At 42.6% G+C, this 22,935-nt stretch overlaps 1 protein-coding gene across 1 annotated transcript in view; it reads right to left on the bottom strand.

The window, feature by feature from the left end:
* Positions 1-2,253: 2,253 nt before the first annotated feature.
* The window catches only part of Ttc23l (tetratricopeptide repeat domain 23 like), a 53,122-nt gene continuing 32,440 nt past the window's right edge, over positions 2,254-22,935 (bottom strand). Inside the window, exons 10-13 of the mRNA XM_041631273.1 lie at positions 16,469-16,612; positions 11,776-11,858; positions 4,258-4,358; positions 2,254-2,386 (exon numbers count right to left, since the gene is read on the bottom strand). Of these exons, the coding sequence (XP_041487207.1) occupies positions 4,283-4,358; positions 11,776-11,858; positions 16,469-16,612 (303 nt within the window). The 3' untranslated portion in view covers positions 2,254-2,386; positions 4,258-4,282. The remainder of the gene's footprint in view (positions 2,387-4,257; positions 4,359-11,775; positions 11,859-16,468; positions 16,613-22,935) is intronic.

Here is a 22,935-nt window from a genome sequence, read left to right as displayed (position 1 = left end):
TTTTTAATTGCTTTCTACTCACCCCTCTCTCCCAGCATACACTGTATATTGTCTTGTTTCTGATCAAGTGGAACTTTGATAAGAAAGGGTGTGGATGTCTCAACCCATAAGTAGAACTCTGAGTTTATGGACAGGTTGCTTAAATGTGTCCAATATGGCAGATTTTGATTTGGGCTTGGATTTCTTCTAACTTGCTATGAAGATCATAAGAAACTAGCTTACCCTTACACACCCAAAAATGCCACTGCCTGTTAGCTAATTCAAGAGAGTTGTGTAGCTCAGGCCCATTAGCAGCAGGAAGCATTTGTCTACAGCCATACCACCCCAAACATACACATTCTAGTAGGTCTCAGAAGCTTAGCAGTGTTAGTACACATTAGTACTTGGATGGGAGAAATATCAAGAGTTAATTGTGTGATCCCTGTCACTGGTTCCCAACAGACTGATTTAGAAAGCTTGCTACTTACCTAGTTTTCTGAAGAGAACGCCATTCTAAATTAGGTTATGCTATGCTGAACATTTCTACTGTTCTTAATGGTTCACAAAACAGTAAAAATTTCAAGTTGGTGAAACAACTCATTATGTTACCACGGTGGATTCATGCCTATACACTTGTCAAATCCATAAACTAGTGTGTGGCAGTGGAAGCGACTATCCCAAGCTGACAAGTCAATGTGGAACGTCTGGATACCAGCAAATGTCCCATCTCCAGGCAGGGCTAAAATGAACAATGACAAGCCGAGTAACCACTAAATAATGACAAAAAGAAGAGTCAGGGCAGCACCCGAGGACATTGATTCTGGGTGCCAGACTAAAGCGTGCTGGGAGAACACTGGCAGCAGCTGAAGAAAACCTGCCAGTCTGTGGGCTGGCCTTGAGAATACGGTGCGCGCAGGCTCTGGCCACAGCCAAATGTCACTTTGGGATTGTGTGATTATTGGATTTTACAGACTGAACAAATGTAAAACCAAAATGTCCTGTGAGTCCTAAGTGGTAGGGTAGTTGGTAGTGAGACACCGCGTTCCCCAAAGTCAGTTCAGGTAACAGGGTGAAGAGAGGAGAAGTTTTAAAGTTGTACAAACAACTATGAAATTTCTCTCTTGTCTTTGCACCCATGAAAAATCCTATGATTCAGTAATGCCTACTTCTTTCCTAGATATTTCAACAGCTGAGGAATGTCTTCACAAATCTGTCAGCCTTCCTTTTCTAAAGACTTATTGCTTATTTCTGTGTGAGGGGGGCACACGCCATGGCACCTGTGTGGAGGTGAGGAGACAGCTCTGGAATCCGCTCTTGCCGTGGACCTGGGGGGCCAGAGTCTCCCTTAGTCTATCTTAGGTAGAACATACAGTGTCTCCCTTAGTCTATCTTATGTAAAGCAGTGCTGCATGCTTTAGGCTAGCTTGCTATCAGCTTCTACTTCCAGATGATTCTCCTCTGCCTCTCTTCCCTCCCTAGGAGGGTTGGGATTACAGACACGTGCCACCACACCCAGCTTGGGATTTTTTTTTTTTTTTTTTGAGTTCAGTGACCGAAATCAGGCAGTCAGGCTTGCACAGCTAAGCCTTGTATGCACGGAGCCACCTTCACCAGCAGACCCTTTCCTAAAGATTTTTGACTCCAGTTTGGTGGAGGCAGTGTGGAAGGAACAACAACCAGCTGTATTCCAGGGATAACTGCCAAGATGACCTTAGACAAAAACCCCTTAATTTCTCTTGTCCTACCCACAATCTTTTCATTTATCAAGTCTATTCTAATTCTGATACATTGTCAGATCATGCACGGCAAATGTCTCAGGAGACCCCAACGTCACTCACAAAGCAGTTTTAATAGCCTTAAACAGGCTGTGACTAACACCACTTTCAAGGATGCTCATGGATAAACTGATTAGTAAGGTACTGTCTAATTTTTTTTTTTTAAACTCAGGACTGGGGATATGATGCAGTACTGGACCATCACGTGGTTCTGTTCAGCCCATAGTATCTAGAGGGGTGGGGGGTGGGGGCAAGGACTTAAGGAATGAACTACAATTAGAAAAGAAATGGAAGATGGTAAGTCATAATAAGCACAAATTCCTGAGAGAGACACATGAGAGGTGAGAAGTCCAGCCTAGACAGCGCCATCCAAGACCTCTTTACCAAGTTATAGCCCCTGACCGGTTCTAAGAGCTCTTATGTATCCCACCTGTAGTGCTGCTAGGTGGAACTTTTTCCACAAGAATTTCCTCAGGAATCCTTAGTTTTAAAAAAATCTCTTTCCCTTTGGCTCTGCCACTGCCGTCCATGCTGATAAAAGAATTTTGTGCTTTAGCAGTCAGGTTAGCAACCAGTTGTTTTTATTGTTGGCTATCTTATGTAGAGTTTTCAATTCACTGATAGCGGAAGGCCTAGAAGGAAGGAGAAAGCATTTTCATTGGTCTTGGTTTTTCCCTTAGCTGACAGTCCTCCCTGCCTCAGCTGTGAGGAAAAGCTGTGCTCACCCCGAGGCAAGGACAGCATAGCATGGCTCCACATTACCCAACTCAACCCTGCTGCATCTTTAAACATGGCCAAAATAGAATCAGAGTCTTGGGTTTCTCCCAAAAGACCTAGAAGTTCTTCCCTGGACTTAGTTGGCAAAGCCAGGTAACACTCCCTGGGTCGTATTTAACAGCAGCTGAGAAAATCCTACCTAATTTATCCAATATACTTCAGGATTTTCGAGTAATTTCTGACGAGCATGGAGATTCGAGTCCCAGTGGCTTTAAGAGGACCCATCTTGCCTGCTTCCAGCCATTAAGGCTTCTATACTCCTGTTTCCTAATACTGGAAGAGGTGAGCTAGCTTAGACGTACGAGCCAAAATACTCATCCACAAAGTTTCTATAAAGAGCAGTTTTCAGATGCTATGTGTGCCTCAAATCTGCAAAAAGGGTGATTTTCATAGCCCTTAGAGGGATGCAGTTACGACATTCCACAGAAATCTCATACACAATTTTGCAATGAACTTGTGGTTTTAAGCATACTGTCACTAAAGAGGGCTGCATAACATACAGGAAGTTACCTGGTCAGTAAAGGAGAGTTCATATTAGCAGAGGAAACAGGCACAGATTCAATTCTGCTCAAGGTCACACCAAATCAGAGGTGGCAGAAGATGTGAGGCACCAGTCAGCTGCCACATGGTGGCAGGATTCCCCTGCACAAAATCCTCTGTGTTGCAAGAGCATTGACTTGCGCTCTGTATAAGTCTCTGCTTTGGGTTTAAGTGTTTGTTTCAAACTATATATTTGCTCTTTTCAGGGGTTCTAGATCCCAATTGAAACGCTAACCAACAAAATGTTTTCTGCATTAGCTTAGTGTTAATTTCCCTAGCTCCTACTCCATTTGTTTTAAGCATCAATGCTGTAATAAAAAGATCATAAATTCACAACAATAAAAATGACTGTGAATTTAGTACGTGATTACTGTGGGCCAACACTTTGCAAGTATTTTAGCTGCTTCTCCCAGCAATCCCGACACAGGTAAAACTGTCTTCTCTATTTTATAGACACGCTGAATGGGATTACATATGACTGGAAGGTATCGTGGTTTGAATCCAGGCCTCCCGGTTTCCACAGCTAGAGTGGAACTGTGGCCCACTATGTTGCCAAGGCTGATCTCAGGGCTTACGTGATCTGCCTGTTGCCCCCTCCCAAGCAGCTGGGACTAGATGCAGGTGCCACCATGCCCAGCTTTGGAACTACTCCTCTACACCCCCATGAATTATAAGGAGCATTTAGTTCATAGGGGCATGTTAAAGTCCAGTTTCTCTGATCAGATAAGTGGTGGATTGTTGAAATGATGACTGTCCTAAGACTTCACCATGCCCTAAAGTAGGACCCACATTCTTTACCAAACTACAAAGGCATTCTTGAACCCTCAGAGCAAGCGTGTCCCACACCCTTTGATTTGAACAAAACCAGCTTGGTCGATCTGTGTCCTAAAGAGAGTAAAGAGCTTCATTTGCTAAAATTTAAACTTCTGGTTATTTCAAAAAGAACTCAGGTACACAAAAATACAGCATTAAAAAACATAGTAGCCTGCTCTAAAGACGTAGGTAGAGAATCTAGTGCATACAAAGGCCCGAGGCAAAGCAGCCGTCACTGTCTACCGCTGCTTGTGTTTTCCTCGGCTGATTTCTTCCACAGCTCTTTCTCCCTCCCCCGGTGGGCTGATTGCTTCTCTTGGAGTCAGTATTGGCTATGAGAAAGTGCAGCCCTGTGCCAGAGGGAGGTTCTCACCATTCTCTTCAGGCCCTGCCCTCCGTCATTCCACTCTGTCTCTGCATATGCTTCTCTTCTTTCCGGCAGCGGCTTTTCTTCTCCATCTGGATGAACTAGACCTTTGGGAAACAGCTCAGAGGTTACACTCTGGAGGCTTTTCTGGGTCCACTAGCCACTGTGACCTTCTTCTCATTGCACAGGGAGCTCTAAGCTGGAACTCACAGTTTGTGTTTTCATAGTTTCTTTGAGCTGCTCCCACACTGAGGGCTATCTCCTTACGGTGAAGGACTTTCATTTATGTTGCTTACCTCTGACATCTGATGAATGAACATGTTTTATATATCTTTTTTTAAGGTTTATTTATTATGTATACAGTTTTCTGTCTGGATGCATGCCTGCAGGCCAGAAGAGGGTACCAGATCTTACTACAAATAGTTGCAAACCACCATATGGTTGCTAGGAATTGAACTCAGGAAGAGCAAACAATGCTCTTAACCGCTGAGTCATCTCTCCAGCCCCCATGTTTTATTTCTATGGCTAACCTCTGACCTCTGGATGTATCTGTTGTTTAGTAGGTGCTTAGCAGATGCTGAAGGCATGAATAAAGCAAGGAAACTAAGTCTGAAATGTTTGAGGGACTCAGAGTATAGTTGCTATCCCGCAGGAGGGTCACTGGATCAGAGGACAGTGCTCTTCTCACCTGAATAGCAAATACCTCTGGATGGTATAGGTATGCCCCTGCCCACAGCCTGTGGCAGAAAATGCCAATAAACCAAGCACTACCAAACCTGTGATGTTGCTGTTGAGCTGCAAGTATTACTCCAGGAAGATAACGACAGGGAGACCAAGAGATGAAGTGTGTGTATTCGCCTTGCCTTATTCCATGCTAGACCCTCCTACGTGTCCATTCTGTGGGCACGGCAGAATGACTGTTGACTACAAATCTCCTCCCGGTTCTGCCAAACACAAGGTACCCCAGAACTGCCTCCTAATGGCTTAGGAGTCACTGTTTGCCACAAAGGAGATCTGAAGGCAGAGAGCTAGTCTCCCAAGTTTTTGTTTCTCCATGTGTGAGGCTGTATCAAGCTAGAGCTTGAATCCTGATCTGGAAAGCTGGAAAGCTGCTGACAGTTAGGATCTGAACACTCCAGTCAATGGTCCTTCTCGCTCTCTCATACTGACCAAATACTCTCCTGTAATTTCACAGAGCCGGTGTTAGGATATTTACTTATAAATAGTAGGAAAAGAATGCAAACACAGAATCCTACAAGCAGCGGTTTATGGTGCATGTTTGTTAAGTTCACTACAGTCTTGCCTGAGACTGCCTGGCTGATATGCAGCTTTCAGAACAATTCCATTTCAGCCTCTGTGTACGTGTGTGTGTGTGTGTGTGTGTGTGTGTGTGTGTGTGCGCGCGTGTGTCTGTGTGTCTGTGTGTCTGTGTGTCTGTGTGTGTTTCCCAAGACAGCGTTTCTCTGTGTAGCCCTGGCTATCCTGAAGCTTACTCTGTAGACCAGGCTAGCCTTGACTTCAGAGATCTACCTGCCTCTGCCTCCCAAGTGCTGGGATTAAAGGCATGCACCACCACCACCTGGCCCATTTCACTCTTGATACAATTCTCCAGAGGTAACTGCACCAAGACCTGTTTCCACCCTACAGTCCTTCACCTTTCCTCTACCAGCCTCCCAGCCCAGAAGCAGCTGCTCCCTTGTGTTTACTTGGCCAAAAAGACTTGCGTTAGGACTGAATGCAGATAATGGACATAAGCTATAAGAGAAGAAATAACGCTAATGGCTTCTCTAGTTCTAATTATGTCTTAGGTTTTTCCTTTCTGGGTGGTGAATAAGTCCACTAACGTGCATTTGATAGTAAAAGAGTAAACTGCACGGTGAAGTTCTAGAGCTTGAGAATGGCTACTCTAGATGTCATTAGGATGTATTGATCTTGGTTTGGTGTATAGTGGCCCCACCACAAAGTTCTTTTTATAATAAAATTTATTTTTACAGAAAGATGCTTGGGCTCTGATAGGTCAATGGACTCTCTAGTATCTGCTTTCTTCCTCTTCTTGTGAAAAGGAAGATTTTCTTTTTTTTTTTTTTTTTTTTTAGGAAGATTTTCTTTACCCCCTCGTTGGCATATATAGCTTCAAAATCCATCACAAACAGTAGGCTCACATTCGTATATTTTAGTGCTGCATGAGATTTCCAATCTCACTGCTCATTTGCATTCCCCTACCCTGCCCACACCCCCAACCCATGCAAGACAGAGCTGTGTGTGTTTGTGTGTGTGTGTTTGTGTGTGTGTATGTGTGTGTAGCCTTGGCTGTCCTAGAACTAGCTCTCTAGACCAGGCTGGTCTGGAAATCATAAAGATCCACCTGCCTCTGCCTCCCGAGTGCTGGGATTAAAGTCCTGTGCCTCCACTGCCCAGCTGATAATGCTTATTGTTGTTGTTACTACTACAGTTCATGGGAGCTATGTGTCTCCCATATATTAAATGCTTAGATAGAGTGCTCTTATTATTTTTAGGGATAAAGTGAGAGTTAGGATGTCTTACTGTTAATACGAAAGCTCAAATTTGTGTCCCAGTGCTCAGGTATTAGATCATCGTGCTATAATCTCCAAAAGAAGCATGCGTGGTCCCCAAAGTTCTTTCCAAGCCTTCTCGTTTCACGTACACATATTCTGTAGGTTATTTTATCCATCCAGATATAGCCTTCAGAATATACCTATTAAGCTCTTGTTCCAAACTGCCAGCAGCTTACTAGACATTGCCAAGAGGCTGTGCAGGGAGTACTTCAAACATAGCACATGCAACATGGAAATCACTATCTCCCTAAATGCTAGACTCCCCCAAGCTAGTCTCCTCTCCTCTCGCAGCAGAGGTTCATTATGTTCATCTAGCTGTTGAGCCAGCTATTTTTTTAAAAGATTATTTATGTATGTATGAGTGCTCTTTCTGCTTGTACACCCTTACTCCAGAAGAGGGCATCAGAGCCCATTACAGATGGTTTTTGAGCCGCCATGTGGTTGCTGGGAATTGAACTCAAGTCCTCTCTGGAAGCGCAACCACTGCTCTTAACTACTGAGCCGTCTTTCCAGGCCCAAGTCAGAGACTTCAAAGTCACTTTTGTTTCTTGCCACTGCTGCACTTCCTATCTAATTGGTTTCAAGTTTGTCAGCATAGACTATAGACTGTTTCTCAATCTATCATCCATACCTCCTTTTTCTATAGCTTAGGTACTTAAAGACCGCAACACCTCTCTTGGGCTGGTGTATCTGCCCTCAAAATGCTCTCCCCATTTTTCCCTAGGGACTGTCTTTCAGGCCCTTCGCTATCAGACCTAACATCTGAAAGCTGATAACTGGCTACCATATCCTGTTCAAAGGTCTTCAATAGCTTCCTTCTAAATAAGTCCTAAACTAATTAGTATAATTTATGAAAGTCCCCTAGTATGACCCTAGTATTTCATCCCAACTTTATTGGCAGCCTGTCATTACCTATGCACCTTAAACTATAGCAAGTCAAGACTGCTGACTTTCCTGAGAAATGCCAACCAGCTCCAGGACACTGAGCTTGTGGTCACACTGCTTGGAAGACCCTCTCTGGCGTCTTTTCTATCAGGCATTTAAGATCCTGGATCCTTCCTGTGCACAATTAAACTCACGGCTCTGGCTTCACAATTTAGTCCCTGTCATTTTTGTTCCTAATTCTATCAAAAATGTACTACAGGGGACTTTTAGACTGGTTATGTGTATGCTTTCTCCAAAAGAAAATATCTGAAACATATTAAGTACTTCTTATTCTTAGGAGCTTTATTTATGAATGGTTAAAATCGAAGTGTTTGGCCAGGTGGTGGTGGCGCATGCATTTAATCCCAGCACTTGGGAGGCAGAGACAGGTGGTTCTCTGTGAGTTCAGAGGTCAGTCTGATCTACAGAATGAGTTCCAAGATAGCCAAGGCTATAACAGAGAAACCCTGTCTCAGAAGACAAAGCAAAACAACAGAAACAAACAAACAAACAAAATGAAGTCCATTCGTAACTCGGGTAAAATTTAAGCTAAACAGCTCCCAAGTTTGTTTCCACATCTGAAGTTTTCTCTGCCTTTCCTATGTACTGAAATCTTGCAGGATGCCCTTGCAACTACTGCTCTGCCTTGGAATGAACTCCTGCCTCGAGTGGCCTGTTCTGCTCTAACTTCTTTGCAGAGGCTCCAAAAAACAAGAATGCAGGCTGCTGGCCATGGCAGTCCAGAGAGTGTTTCACTGAGTTCCTGAAGGAGGTGGGGTAAAGCACATTAGAGCACATCGGATCCCAAGCGGAGTCTCGGGACATCTGGGACTGATTGTCCCAGTGAGAGCTGAAGCCGAGAAAGCGATTCTCGCGCTGCTTTTGGACATCTGGGCTTTGGCAGCTACCCCATGGCTTTGCTCAGCAGTTCTCGGGAAACGAGATACGGGCTTGTTTCGGGGAAAGAAAAACCTTTATTGACGTAACATCTACTACAGCAGAGGACATCAAAAGATTTCTTTCCCCCTTATATTGACTCTGGCTAGGTCTAGATGTCACTGTCTTCAGCAGAGAAAGAGCAATTAGCGACCTATGTTAAAATCCCAGCAGCCCTGCCTCTTCCTGGGCGAAGTATCTGGAAAAACTCAGTTTTCAGTGTGCCTGTGTGTCAGACGGATTCTGGAGTATGACCTCCTTCACAGATCTCTCCAGATGCAGATGAAAACCCATCAAAGCCAGATTCTCTACACAGTGAAAGAATGGGAATCTGAAACCTGATTGACTTAAGTTCAAGCACTTCAGGAAACAGACTGTCTGGTCTGCACTGGCTTCCACAGTTTCTCCTCCTCCTATGGCTCCTGTCAACTTGAGGCTACTGAGAAAATATATCCACTCCATTTATCTTGAAGTTTCTCTTTAAAAAATTTAAAACATATTTTACTAACTCTGAAAATACACTGCATTTTGACCATCTTATCTCCTCCCCCATCTTTTCGCAGATCCACCTTTGATCTCACCCATCCAACTTTGTTCTCTCATTTTTTTTTAAAGTCATCAAGTCCTATTAATGCTGCCTGTATAATTTTACATGTGTGCCTTAAATTCGTGTGGATCTGGCTCATGTTGTCATAAACACAACTGTTTTATGCAGAGGACATTTCTTCACTGTAGCCATCCGAGCACCACTGCCCCTTACGGTCTTTCTGCTCCCTCTTCCACAATGATCCCTGAGCCCCAAAAGGAGGGAGTGCAGCTGATGTCTCCTTTTAGGCTGAGCACTCAGCAGTCGCTTAGTCTTTGAACCTTGACCTCATCTGTGGGTCTCGTATCTTTATACATATTTATTTTTTTTATTGCTTTAGTGTGTATGTGTGCACGTGCCATGGTAAGCACCAGGGCTGAAGGAGCAGACTGTGCTCCCACAGCACACAGCATGCATTTGGAGATCAAAGGACAACTTGCAGGAGTCTATCCTCCTCTCCTACCATGTGGGTCCCAGGGATCATCTTCAGTCATGGCAGCAGGTTCCTTTAAGTGACTTAGGCATCTCTCCAGCTCTGAGGTTTCTCTTACTTGAATATAAGCTGGGTAGAAAAAGTTACTACAATTTTGAGGAAAGAGCCTGTGTTTCGTCTCTGAAATTGCGTGCTGCTTGTATTTTCCTTGTCGTTTCATTAGTAGTTATTTCAAAACACGATAGGTCCTTTAAAGAGGGCAGACTGTCAAAGCCTCAATCACAAAATACGGTGATTCTGACTAACAATTCCCTCCAATTTCAAATATTCTGACGTCTTATCTCAAGAGTAAGAGGCATCAGGAGTTCTATAAGGAAGGGGAGGGAGGAGTGTCTAGCTCTCACTGACTTGGCACATGCTCTGTTGGGCTTGTTTAGACAGGATTCTGCTTAAATCCATATGACTTAAGAAGTCCTAACAGCTCATGATTTACTGATATGTCAGTGATGGAGAATCCAAGGCTCAAGGAGGAGCAAATGATTTGCTCAGGTTCATGGAACATCCGAAGCGGTGGAAAATAGGTTAAAATCATAAGTCTTACTCCAGTCATGAACATTCCTTACCCTACTCATAACATCAAATAATAATACGGTAATGTGTATGAGTCATTTAAACATCCTGGCTCATTATGACTCCACTTCAGAACAAGAATTACTGTCATTATCGATATTTTATTATGATGTTGACAATCAGTGAACATTTAAGATTTAAGGTTTGCCAGGCCTGACCTTTATGTATGGTCTCATTAATGCAGAAATGAGAGGGAGTGCCATTATTACAGTGGTGCCTAACTACAGGCTAAAGGAGTTAAGTAAGCTCTAAGTGGGGCCAAGGGCGTTAAAGTAAATTCTCTAAGACGGGAGAGCAGAGCACTGGAGCCTTGAGTTTTGAACCTGCTTTTAGAAGCTAGACTGCCTCCAGAGGCCACAGTAAGAAACTTAGAGACCTGTATTAAATCCCAACGCTGCTTCTAGCACACTAGCTTAAGCAAATCAATTCTCAGGTTTTCAGTACAGAAATGGTTCTGCAGCGTGTCAGCTGAGCTCCTGTGCCCATTTGTATAATCAAGTCCACTGAAAGTCCTTACTACATTGCAAAAGGAAGAAATATCTGGTCAACTTTAGTTCATATCTGACCCCAAACATCCTAAGGTTCCATTTTAACCTACCCAACTGAGGCTTATAAATCAGAAATACTATGTGTTAGAATACGGAAGGAGATCCACATTCTAGTTTTTCATATTCTTATTGCTTTGATTTAAAAATATGCTTTTATACACACTTGCATGCCGGGAGCAAATTCCTCCCTGCTTTTTTGTGTGGTCCTCTGTACCCCCTAAATGGAAAGTTATAGAAGGGGCTGAGGAACCCAATTCTCTGGACAATAAAGGCAAGAGGCTTCTTCAGGGTCTACCTGCAGTGTAGCTGACCAAGGCTGGTGTGGACAGCATGGACTACAACTGTTCAAGCTCATCTCTCCTGCTTGACTCTAGGGAGTCTGCTGAAAATGGACTGATTAGGAGACACTTGAGGTGAATGAAATCAGAATCCTAACCTCGTCCATTGTGGTAGATTGAATGTAAGTTTTCCCCATAAGCTCATAGGAAGTAGCACTATTAGGAAGTGTGGCTTTGTTGGAGGAAGTGTGTCATTGCAGAAGCAGACTTTGAGGTCTTATATATGTTCAAGCCATGTCCAGTGTCTCAGACCACTTCCTGTTGCCTTTAAGTCAAGATGTAGGGCTCTCAGTTACTTCTCCAGCACCATGTCTGCCTGCACACTGTAATAATATATAATTACAGTCAGCTTCTGCAATTCTAGATCCTAAGCTAATAAGAGATGAACTAATTATGTCTAGTACAGAATTTGACAAAAACCATAGATGAGGTAAGATTTTTGCCTAATTAGATAACCACCAGCACCTGGCTGAATCAGACAGGCTGATTCATATACCAGAGTGACGACATGGTTTGTGTCTGTGGAAAATCTGACAGAAGATGCAGAACTTACCTCTGCAATAGGGTAAGGAGGCTTTTAGTCTCTTTGCTCTTGATGTGCTCACTTCCATAGACAAGACTTTGCACCATCAGACACTGTAGGTGAAATGGGAAATGTAACAGGTTACAGACACTCAGAGCAAACACGTCAACGTCAATTGCAAGCCAAAACCAGAAGCAGACTGGTGGACCTGGGCTGTCCCAAGTTTACAGATGGAATGCATGCACTTCATTCCACTGGTTCCTGGCCAGAGAGAAGAGCGGTATGGACTGACGGCTGAAGTTACTTTCTGTAGCCTGCATGCGATATATACGCAATCCAGTTTACTGCACTTGTTGCTATAGACGACCAAGACATCAGGACCCCAAAGTGATAGCATCCCTCCTTCAGACATGGTTTATAATACTCGTTTCTGTCAGGATATTTTTTTTAAAAAAATTCAAGCTAAATAGATACAATTGACTCCCTGTATGTCCGGCAAAGCTGGACATTATTCTTAGGCAGGTTTCTTGACATTTTATTGCTGACATTTGTTTCCACAAAAAATGAATTTAACCTCTATCTCAAACAGCCAATAGAAAGTAAACAAATGCATGAACTGGACATCAAGCAACAAGAAAAAGTGATTATCACAAAGAGAGAAAGTGAGTGTGGTAAACGACATGATTGTCTTAGGTTACCTCTTTGCATTGCTGGGCTATCACACAGAAAAGAGAGAGCAAATTAGGTTTCCCAGAATCTCTCATGGAGCTGAGTGTCCAAGTAGACTTTTAGAGAATGGGTACAGAAAGGAGACACCTTCACAGGAAAACAACGGGTATCTGCAGTGTTCCCCAAGTAGCAAAGGCTAGCCCTTGCATGAGAGGAAACTGCAGAAAGCACAGAAAGGAGTCATGGTGGGGGGGATGCTGGGCAGAGCACCTGGCATTTATGCCAGGTTAAGTTAGTGACTGTTCTCACCCTCGACTAAATGGTGTCTAGTCTCATGTGAGATCTCCAAAGCAACACATGGACCAAGTTGTTTACAAGTAGTTTAACTGAAATGAATTTCAAGAATAATTACAAGACTACAACAAGATCCAATACCTAATAAGATCTATAGTGTCAGCCTTTAATCCCAGCACTCTGAGGCAGAGGTTGACAGATATCTGAGTTTGGGGCCAGCCTGGTCTACAGAGTGAGTTCCAGGACTCTGGTATCCAAACGAAGATTACTCACTCAGCATGAAAACCAACCAAACAAACAAACAAAAAACAGTGAAACCTATAATGATAAAAAGCATCCAATCAAAACAAACCAAGAAGCATATAGGAACATTCCTATAATCCAGCTCTCAGGTAGCTGAAGCAACAATCAAGAAGTTAAGTCCAGAATGATATATTTTAAATAGGATAAAAATGCAAAATCAGATAAATATGAGAAAATATGGGCAAGACATATATTGAAAACTACAAAATATTATTGTGATAAATTATAATTTTTATAATTTCTTTTCTTTTCTTTCTTTCTTTTTTTTTTTTTAGTTGTTCAAGACAGGGTTTCTTGTAGCTTTTGAGCCTGTCCCTGAAACTAGCTCTTGTAGACCAGGCTGGCCTCGAATTCACAGAAATCCACCTGCCTCTGCCTCCGGAGTATGGGGATTAAAGGCGTGCACCACCACTACCCGGCAATAATTTATAATTTTTTTTTTTTTTTGGTTTTTCGAGACAAGGTTTCTCTGTAGCTTTGATGCCTGTCTTGGGACTAGCTCTTGTAGACCAGCCTGGCCTCGAACTCACAGAGATCCGCCTGCCTCTGCCTCCCGAGTGCTGGGATTAAAGGAGTGCACCACCACCGCCCGGCTAATAAATTATAATTTATATTAATTTTGTAATCCATGTTCATGAGAGAGGTAACAAACACTATTAAGATGTCAAATCCTACCTGGGTGATGGTGGCATGAGGCAGGGCAATAGTGCAGGCACAAGCAAGCGCCTGCAAACTCACAATGAGTAAGCAAAATTGGCCAAGACAACCTGTCAGCGGACCAAAAGCATGGTAACTAACTAATGACATGTGCTCCTTCCTAGTCAATGACAACATGCCAGCAGTGACCACCAGTTTCAAAAGAACCAACCAGAAATAGTCCTGTGGCAGCTTAATTTTCCTAACCCCATAACCGACCCCCCAACACCCCTTTTTACAATAAAGAGCTCTGCATTGGAATCTCCAGAGTCTGTGTCTTTCACATCTTCTCACCCCCTGCTGCCCCTTCATGGGAAACAGGGATAGCACATCAGGCAGCAGCAACAGCCAGCAAAAACTACAGTGGCCCACGTCTTTAATGCTTTAATCCCAGCACTCGGAGGCAGAGGCAGGCAGATCTCTGTGAGTGTGAGACCAGTCTGATCTTCAGTGTGAGTTCCAGGACAGCCAGGGCTGTTACACAGAGAAACCCTGTCTCAAAAAAAACAAATAATGGAGAAAGAAAGAGACAGAGACAGGGGCAGAGAGAAACAGAGAGAGAGAGAGAGAGAGAGAGAGAGAGAGAGAGAGAGAGAGAGAGAGAGAGAGAATAAAAACAAACAAATCTGGGCCTTCTGTGCAATATCAGTCACAACTCCAGCAAGTTTTAAAATATGAATTGACAGAGTGACTGTAAAATTCCTCTGGAAATGCAAAATTCCCAGAATACTATCAATAAATTTGAAGCACTAGAAGTTCCCCAATTTAAGCCTTGTTTTAAAACCACACTATCCAATATGCATTAGCATATAGACAGACAAATCAATGGAGCAGAAGAGTCTAGACACACAGTGGTGTTTATTAAATCTGTTAGCATGCAGAGCCATGGGTTTCATTTCCATATGCACATATCGGTTCTTGCTGCCCCAGTGGCCACTGTCCCAATAAGTGACCCCTTCCTCACCTTCTGCTTCCTCACCTTCTGCTCTCATTCACACCCATCCCATGATGCTCTCTAGTTCCTCCTCCCCCTGCTCTTTAGACTCTTCTTCTCCTCATATTTACTTCTCTACTTTTTTCTTTTTAAAAAAACTCTGAAACACACCTTTTATTATATTTTTTAAAATATTTATTTATTTATTACGTATACAATATTCTTTCTACATATATGCCTGCAGGCCAGAAGAGGGCACCAGACTTCATTACAGATGGTTGTGAGCCACCATGTGGTTGCCGGGAATTGAACTCAGGACCTTTGGAAGAGCAGGCAATGCTCTTAACCACTGAGCCATCTCTCCAGCCCCCTTTTATTATATTTTGAGACAGATTCTTAGTACATTTTGTAGACCCGCTTGGCCTTGAAACTTACAGCCATCCTCCTGGCCCTGCATCCCAATTTCTACGATTACAGGCTTACATCATGCTCTTGGCATTGAATCTGCCTTTTTAGAAATAAAAATTTGGGCTGACAGATGGCTCAGCCATTAAAGGTTAGGCTCATAGGAGGCGCACAACCAAAAGATAAGAAATGGAGGGTTCCACTAAGGTTTATCTTGTAAGAAAGCTGGGTGATAGTCTCGCCCTTTCTAAAGCCCAGGCTACACCCTGATGAGGTCAGTAACAGAGGGCTGTTCTCAGTCCTTCGGGCTTTAGTAGAAGTACGCTTCCACTGGGTTTCAAAAGCTCTGGGCCTCATACACCTGCCGAAGGCCTTCTCCTTCCTGTTGACCTACCGAAGGGACTAAGTCTAGAAGGCTGTAAGAAACTCCAACAACACAAACATGCTGCTCTTGCCAGGCATCACCCAACGACAGCACCAGTGAGCAATGCCAGAGGGTGCTCTGTGATGGTGGTGGAGCCAGCCAGAGGGGTGCTCTGTGATGTTTTTGTTTGTTTGTTTGTTTTGGTTTTGTGAGACAGGATTTTTCTGTGTAGCCCATGTCTGTCCTGGAACTCACTTTGCTGACCAGGCTGGCCTTGAACTCGCAGAGATCTACTTGCCTCTGTCTCCAAGTCCAGGAACCAAAGGAGTGCACCCCTATGCCTTGCTTAGCTAACTGAGTCTCTAGCCTTTGTTGTTGTTGTTGGTGGTGGTATACTCACTGGTTATATGCCTTAGAAAGGTTAAAAAAAGACATCAGAAAAGATATACATATTGTGCTGACTGTTCTTGATTGTCAACTTGACCGCTTCTGGAATTAACTAAGACTCAGGTGGCTGGGCACACTCGTGAGGGATTTTTCTTAAATCATTTGAAGTGGGAAGCCCCACCTTTAATCTGGGTCTTTTGAGGTGGAAACATCCACCTTTAATCTGGGTCACACCTCCTGCTGGAAACCTATATAAAGGACATGGATGAAGGAAGCTTTAGCTCTTGACCTGTTTGCCCTCACGCTTGCTGGCAAGTCCAGCCCATCACTGGCATTAGAGCCTCCTTCTTCAGGATCCCAGTATATACTGAAAACCAGCTGAGACATCCAGCCTCGTGGACTGAGCAACTACTAGATTCTTACACTTTGTGTTGGTAGAACCTCATAGTTGAAATAGCTGGATGGACCACAGACTGCAAGCCACTCTAATAAAACCGTGTGTGTGTGTGTGTGTGTGTGTGTGTGTGTGATCATTCTGTTGGTCCTGGTCCATTAGAGAACCTTGGCTAATACGCATACATATATGCACACATTTCCCCCATATTCTGCTTATAATAAGCCCATGAAAAAACTGTAACAAAATCAACCAGAGGTCGCCTTTGTTCGCTCACCTTCCTTAGCAGCCGAATCGCCTTTCTGAGCTCTCCTTTGGCAAAATAGATGCTGCCCATATTATAAAAGGTCTCGGCTACTTTTTCACCACAGACACCATAGATGCCAGAATTCAGTGTACACATTAACAGTCTGTAAGCCTCCTAGAGGGTAAAAATTCAAAATAAAATTAGCCATGTCTATGATGTGGGTATGGCGAAAGGTCCTTTTCCCCACAATGACACAATCAGTCAGGAGCAGTCAGTGATGACAACTCATCCAGTACTCTACCATAAGCTGAATTAATGTTCCTGCTGATAGTTAATGCCAATTAATTCGTATATAAGGTACCAGCTAATCTTCACGCTGTTCTATGGGATGGGAGCTTTCACTGTGCTTACTTTACAGAATGGAAAGAGGACTAATAAAAGCTCAGCTCTTTCTCAAGATAGCTTCGGCCATAGAGTCAGGATTCCATACCAGCCTAAATTCCATGGCCCCAACTTTTTGTTTCTTCCACTTTTTAAACTTTCAGAAAAGCCCAAGAATAGCAGACTCATAAAATTTCTACCTAGATTTACAGTGTTTACCACTTCTCCACATTTATTTTATTGCTACTGTCTTAGACATATGTATATATGAAGATGAGTACATATGCATATATTGTTATTGAAAATCAGTTGTAAGCCGGGCAGTGGTGGTGCACGCCTTTAACCCCAACACTCGGATCTCTGTGAGTTCGAGGCCAGCCTGGTCTACAAGAGCTAGTTCCAGGACAGGTACCAAAACTACAGAGAAACCCTATCTCAAAAATCAAAAAAAAAAAAAAGAAAGAAAGAAAGAAAGAAAGAAAAGAAAGAAAATCAGTTGTAGACACCGAGAAACTTTACTCCTAAATATTGAACCCTTTGTAGACTATATAGTATACCATTGCCACTCTAAATGTTACATGGATACAATACTATCTACCAAACATGTAGATTTTCTAATTGTTTTAATATTATTTATAATTTAAAAAAGAGGAACATGTCTGATCATAGTTTGCACTTTAGTTTTTGGGCTTCTTCTCCACAGCAGTTCTTTCCTCCCCTTTCTCTTCTGTACCATTGACATTTATGACAGTCCAAGCCACTTGTCTCCAGTACAGTGTTCTCCCTATCTGCTTGCTCCACGGCAAAGTGTTCAGTGTAGACCCAGAAACCACTCCTCATGTCAATTGTCTGCATTTGCCTTTCCGATACTTTGTCTTTTTAAAAATCTTTAAAATGTACTTTTTAAATTAGCATAGAAAGTTGCAGGTTTCCATGAAATGGTTATACTTACATCATTCAGGTTAATTCTGTACACACACACCTGCTGTCCACACACCTCCCTTCCTTCCAGGCTTCTTTCATCCTCCTCCATTTGCTTTCCCTTTCTTTAAACCCCCGTCCCAGTGTCATGGGTCCCCTTCTAATTTCCCAGCCTTTATTCGTGTTGACTCACACCTGAATACACATTCTTTTTCTCTTTGGAAGCTGCTTTCGTTGTGAGGCTGTGCCTGGCCTGAAACTTGCTATGTATACCAGGTTAGCCTGATAGAGCTCTGCTTGACTCTACCTCCCAGAGCTGGGATTAAAGGTCTGTGCCACCATGCTGAGCCTGAATATACACACTAACTGGAGGTTACGATCCACATGTGAAAAGGGACATTTGGTGTTTGACCTTCTGAGCCTGGGCTACCTCCTTGAACAGTGGTTCTCAACCTTCCTAATGCTGTGATCCTTTAACACAGTTCCTCATGTTGTGGTGACACCCAAGCCATAAAATTACTTTCATTGCTACTACATAACTGTAATTGTGTACTGCTATGAATTGTAATGTAAATATTTATGCTTTCTGGTGGTCTTACATAAACCCCATGGAAGGGTTGTTCCATCCCAAAAGGGATCAAGACCCACAGTTTGAGAAATGCTATCCTCATACTACAATGCTTTTCATTTCCACCTCTTTCAGGAAAAGTCTTTCTTTTCTTTCTTCTTTCTTTCTTTCTTTCTTTCTTCCTTCCTTTCTTCCTTCCTTCCTTCTTTCTTTCTCTCTCTCTCCCTTCCTTCCTTCCTTTATTTTCTTCCTTCCTTCCCCCTCTCTCTTTTCTCTCTCTCTCTCTCTCTCTCTCTCTCTCTCTCTCTCTCTCTCTCATTTTCTAGACAGCTTTTCTCTTTGTAGCCTTGACTGTCTGGAACTCACTTTGTAGACCAGGCTGGACTTGAACTCGCAGAGATCCACCGGTTTCTGCCTCCCAACATCTGTCTTTACCCACTGATTAAATCTAACTGTACCACACATCCATCCATACTCGGTGGCTATTCAGGCTGAGTGCACGTCCTTGCTATTGTGAAACAAACAGCAATGCAGGCAGATATGCAAGTATCTCTGTAGTGGGACAGGTCGACCACTTCTGGGCAAATGGCTGGATTGTGCGGCAGTTTTAATTTTACATTTTTGAGATGCCGCTACACTGATTTCTACCAACAGTAGACAAAACGGTTCCTCCTTCAACGTATCACTGCCAGCATTTGCCGCCATCTGTTCTCTTAATTTCTAGAAATTTCTTGATTTTCTAGCCATTCTCACTCAGGTGAGATGGAATTTCAATGAGGACTTAATTTGCGGTTCTCTGACGGCCACAGACATTAGCCACTTTAATACACATTTATTGGGTATCTGTACTTCTTTAGAGGACTGCTTGTTCAGGTCATTGTGTACTTTTCTTCATGCTCGCCTTGTGAGTCTAGTGTTTGCATTTCTTTATATATTCTAAGCATATCTACTTGTAAACATGTATTATTTAGGAAGAGTGAAGAGGTTTAGCTATTCAGTTCCTGCTGTACTCTCATGAATTATGTATGGCACTGCCTAAATACCCATTTTAGAATATATAAACAGAACATTTCTTTAGTACGAAGTTGAACATATAATCATCATTTTTATGTGCTGTATGGAACCAAACAGTTTACATATTTTAATATCTTAATAGTTTTGAGAATTTCAAACATGAGTATGCTATATTTACCTCATTTCTACCCTTCATTCTCTTCTCTCCAACTTCTTCCCACAGCCGCTCTCCCACACACATTCCCTTCTCAAGTTCACGACCTCTTCCATATGTATATGGGTTTAGAGTTCACCATGTAGGCTTGACAACGTATTAGGGGGTTCACCCCTGAAGAAAACTTGGTTCTCCCTCCCTCTTCAGTCACCGACTGCCTGTAGGTCTTCATCTGGGCATGCACCTTGTGAATGTTCCCCTGGTTGGTACGTCCACTGGTATGGTCTTGTGCGGGTTTTATTGTTGGGAGTTCAAGGGTGCAACTTGCATGTTCTGACCAGAGAAACACCTCACGGCAGTCCTCCTGGTCCTCTGGCTCTTACAATCTTTCTATTTCCTCTCTTGCAAGGCTTGTAATGCTCCCTGAGTCTTAGGGGTTGTTGAATGATACATTTTTAAGGATAACAACTACTACTTTTCAGCAAATAATGCCAATAGTTCAGGAATCTCAAAACTCCATGCTTTTGCATTTTTCAGAATAAGAAAGTGTAGAAATAGTTGAAAGATATCTCCATTTATTTTTCTCAGTATTCAAAAATAATTTACCTACCTAAGTAAATTTATTTCTAAGTATGTCCTCTTTTTTATACTCATATAAATGGGATTTTCTTTACTTTTCAGATTTTCTGTTAATAGTGCATAGATACAAAACCCATTTTTGTGTTTTTTTATCTTTTCTAAAATCATTGAACTTACTAGGTGTGTGTGTGTGTGTGTGTGTGGTGTGTGTGTGTGTGTGTGTGTGTGTGAGAGAGAGAGAGAGAGAGAGAGAGAGAGAGAGAGAGAGAGAGAGAGCGATCTTTAGGTAACATTTCATCATTCTGAAGAGATAATTCAGTTTTTTTTCTATTTTGAATACTTTTTTTGTTTCTTTTTACTTTTAGCACACTAAAAGGAAGTGTTGAGAGTGGACCTTCTTGTTCTGTCCCTACTCTATAACACTCAGAGGAAAAGCTTCCAGTTTCCCCCCCACAGACTCTGATACCAGCATGTGCTTTTCATCTGTGGCCTGCCTTAGGTCGTGGAAATTTTCCTTCTGTTCTGGTACTCTACAAGGAGCCTATAACTCACACCTGGCTTGGAAGTAGGCTAAAGAATTCCTTTTCGCCGGGCGGTGGTGGCGCACGCCTTTAATCCCAGCACTCGGGAGGCAGAGGCAGGCGGATCTCTGTGAGTTCGAGGCCAGCCTGGTCTACAAGAGCTAGTTCCAGGACAGGAACCAAAAGCTACAGAGAAACCCTGTCTCGAAAAATCAAAAAAAAAAAAAAAAAAAAAAAAAGAAAAGAAAAAAAGAATTCCTTTTCTTTTTTTTTTTTTGTTTTTTTTTCGTTTTCAAAGCAGAAGATGTGCAATCAAACTACACAAAAGCAACCTCATGAACTAGTTGTTGAGCACATACTACGTGCTAGGTACTGTTTGCCACACTGGGTGCAGAGCAGTGAACAAAGTAGAGAACAATTCCTGCCCTCAGGGAGCCTCCTTTCTAGAAGGCGGAGCCATTGATCCACAGTCCTGCTTTAGAGCAGATTAGAACTCACTTGCACTCAAGGCCTTTTTTGTCTGTTTCCAAGAGCTCGTTATTCTAGAGAGCACATGGTTTTAGAAGAGGAGGGCTATGAACATCCTTAGTCATCAGAGAAATGCAAATCAAAACAACTCTGAGATTCCATCTTACACCTGTAAGAATGGCCAAGATCAAAACCACTGATGACAATTTATGCTGGAGAGGTTGTGGGGAAAAGGGAACACGTCTTCATTGCTGGTGGGAATGCAAGCTGGTACAGCCCCTTTGGATGTCAGTGTGGCGATTTCTCAGAAAATTAGGAAACAACCTTCTGCAAGACTCAGTAATACCACTTTTGGGTATATATTCAAAGAATGCTCAATTGTGCCACAAGGACATGTGCTCAACTATGTTCATAGCAGCATTGTTTGTCATAGCCAGAACCTGGAAACAACCTAAATGCCCCTCCATCAAAGAATGGATAAAAAAGAATGTGGTACATTTACACAATGGAGTACTACACAGCAGAAAAAAATAACAACAGCTTGAATTTTGCAGGAAAATGGATGAAACTAGGAAACATTATTTTGAGTGAGGTAACCCAGACACAGAAAAACAATTATCACATGTACTTACTCATAAGTGGTTTTTAAACATTAAGCAAAGAAAGTCAGCCTACAAACCACAATCCCAGAGAACTTAGACAACAATATGGACACTAAGAGAGATTTACATAGATATAATCTACATGAGAAGTAGAAAGTATAAAAAGACAAGATCTCCTGAGTAAACTGGGAGCATGGGGACCTTGGGGGTGGATTGGAGGGGGAGGGGAGAGGCAAAGAGGGGAGCAGAGAAAAATGTAGAGCTCAATAAATATCATGGAAAAAAATTAAAAAAATAAAAATTAAAAAAAGAAGAGGAGGGCTGTGAAGCACTTCGTGTGTACAATTTTATTATGAACAAGATTGTTGTGGAATATTATTTTAATTGGGCAAAGATGTGTTATATTTGTTTATGCTGCATCCGTTTAACTATGTAAAGATGTGTTGTGTTTGTTTCACCTTGTCTGCCTAAGGCACCTTATTGTTCTAATAAAAAACTGAATGGCCAATAGCTAGGCAGCATAAGGATAGGTGGGGCTGTCAGGCAGAGAGAATAAACAGGAGGAGAAATCTAGGCTAAAAAGAACAAGAGAAGAAGAAGAGAGAATGAGGGAGAAAAAGAGGGAGACACCCTGGCCCAGTAAAGTAGCCACCAGGCAGTCGACATGGAGTAGAACCATGCAGAAAGGAAAGTAAAAAGTCCGGAGGCAAAATGTAGATGAAGAAAAACTGGTTAAGTTGTAAGAGCAGGCAAGAAATGAGCCTGAACCAGGCTGAGCACTCATAACTAATACTATGTCTCTGTGTCGTGATTTGGGAGCTGGTTGGTGGCCTAAAAAGAGAAAACAAGATCTTGATGTTCGTTGCACCATCACATAACAAGAATAAGCTCTTTGAAGCCCATTACCTAAGGATGGACACCTTGCTCAGCATAGATACAGTGTGGAGGGCCTTAGTCCTGCCTCAAGTGAGGTGGCAGACTTTGTTGACTTCCCCTGGGAGGCCTTACCCTCTCTGAGGAGTGGATGGGGCATGGGGTAGGTCGAAGGTGGAAGGAGTGGCAGGACAGGAGGGAGAGGGAACTAGGATTGGTGTGTAAACTAAGACTGTTTCAAAAATAAAAAAGATAAGCTATTAAAGGCTAAAAACTCATCATTGAAAGTAAAATTATAGAGCTGAGATTATTTTATGGCACCGAGATTCAAAATTAACCTTCTGACATTAGAAAATGTCACAGTCACTAACTATGTTTCTTTCATTTTTATAAATACTAGTTAGTAAAAACATCAT

This window comes from Microtus oregoni, unplaced genomic scaffold (assembly GCF_018167655.1).
Source record: "Microtus oregoni isolate MIOR12 unplaced genomic scaffold, Mior012 000036F_ref0000092, whole genome shotgun sequence".
Lineage (NCBI taxonomy): Eukaryota > Metazoa > Chordata > Mammalia > Rodentia > Cricetidae > Microtus > Microtus oregoni.
Note: the sequence above shows the minus strand (reverse complement) of the source record. Positions and strands in the feature narration are given on the sequence as shown.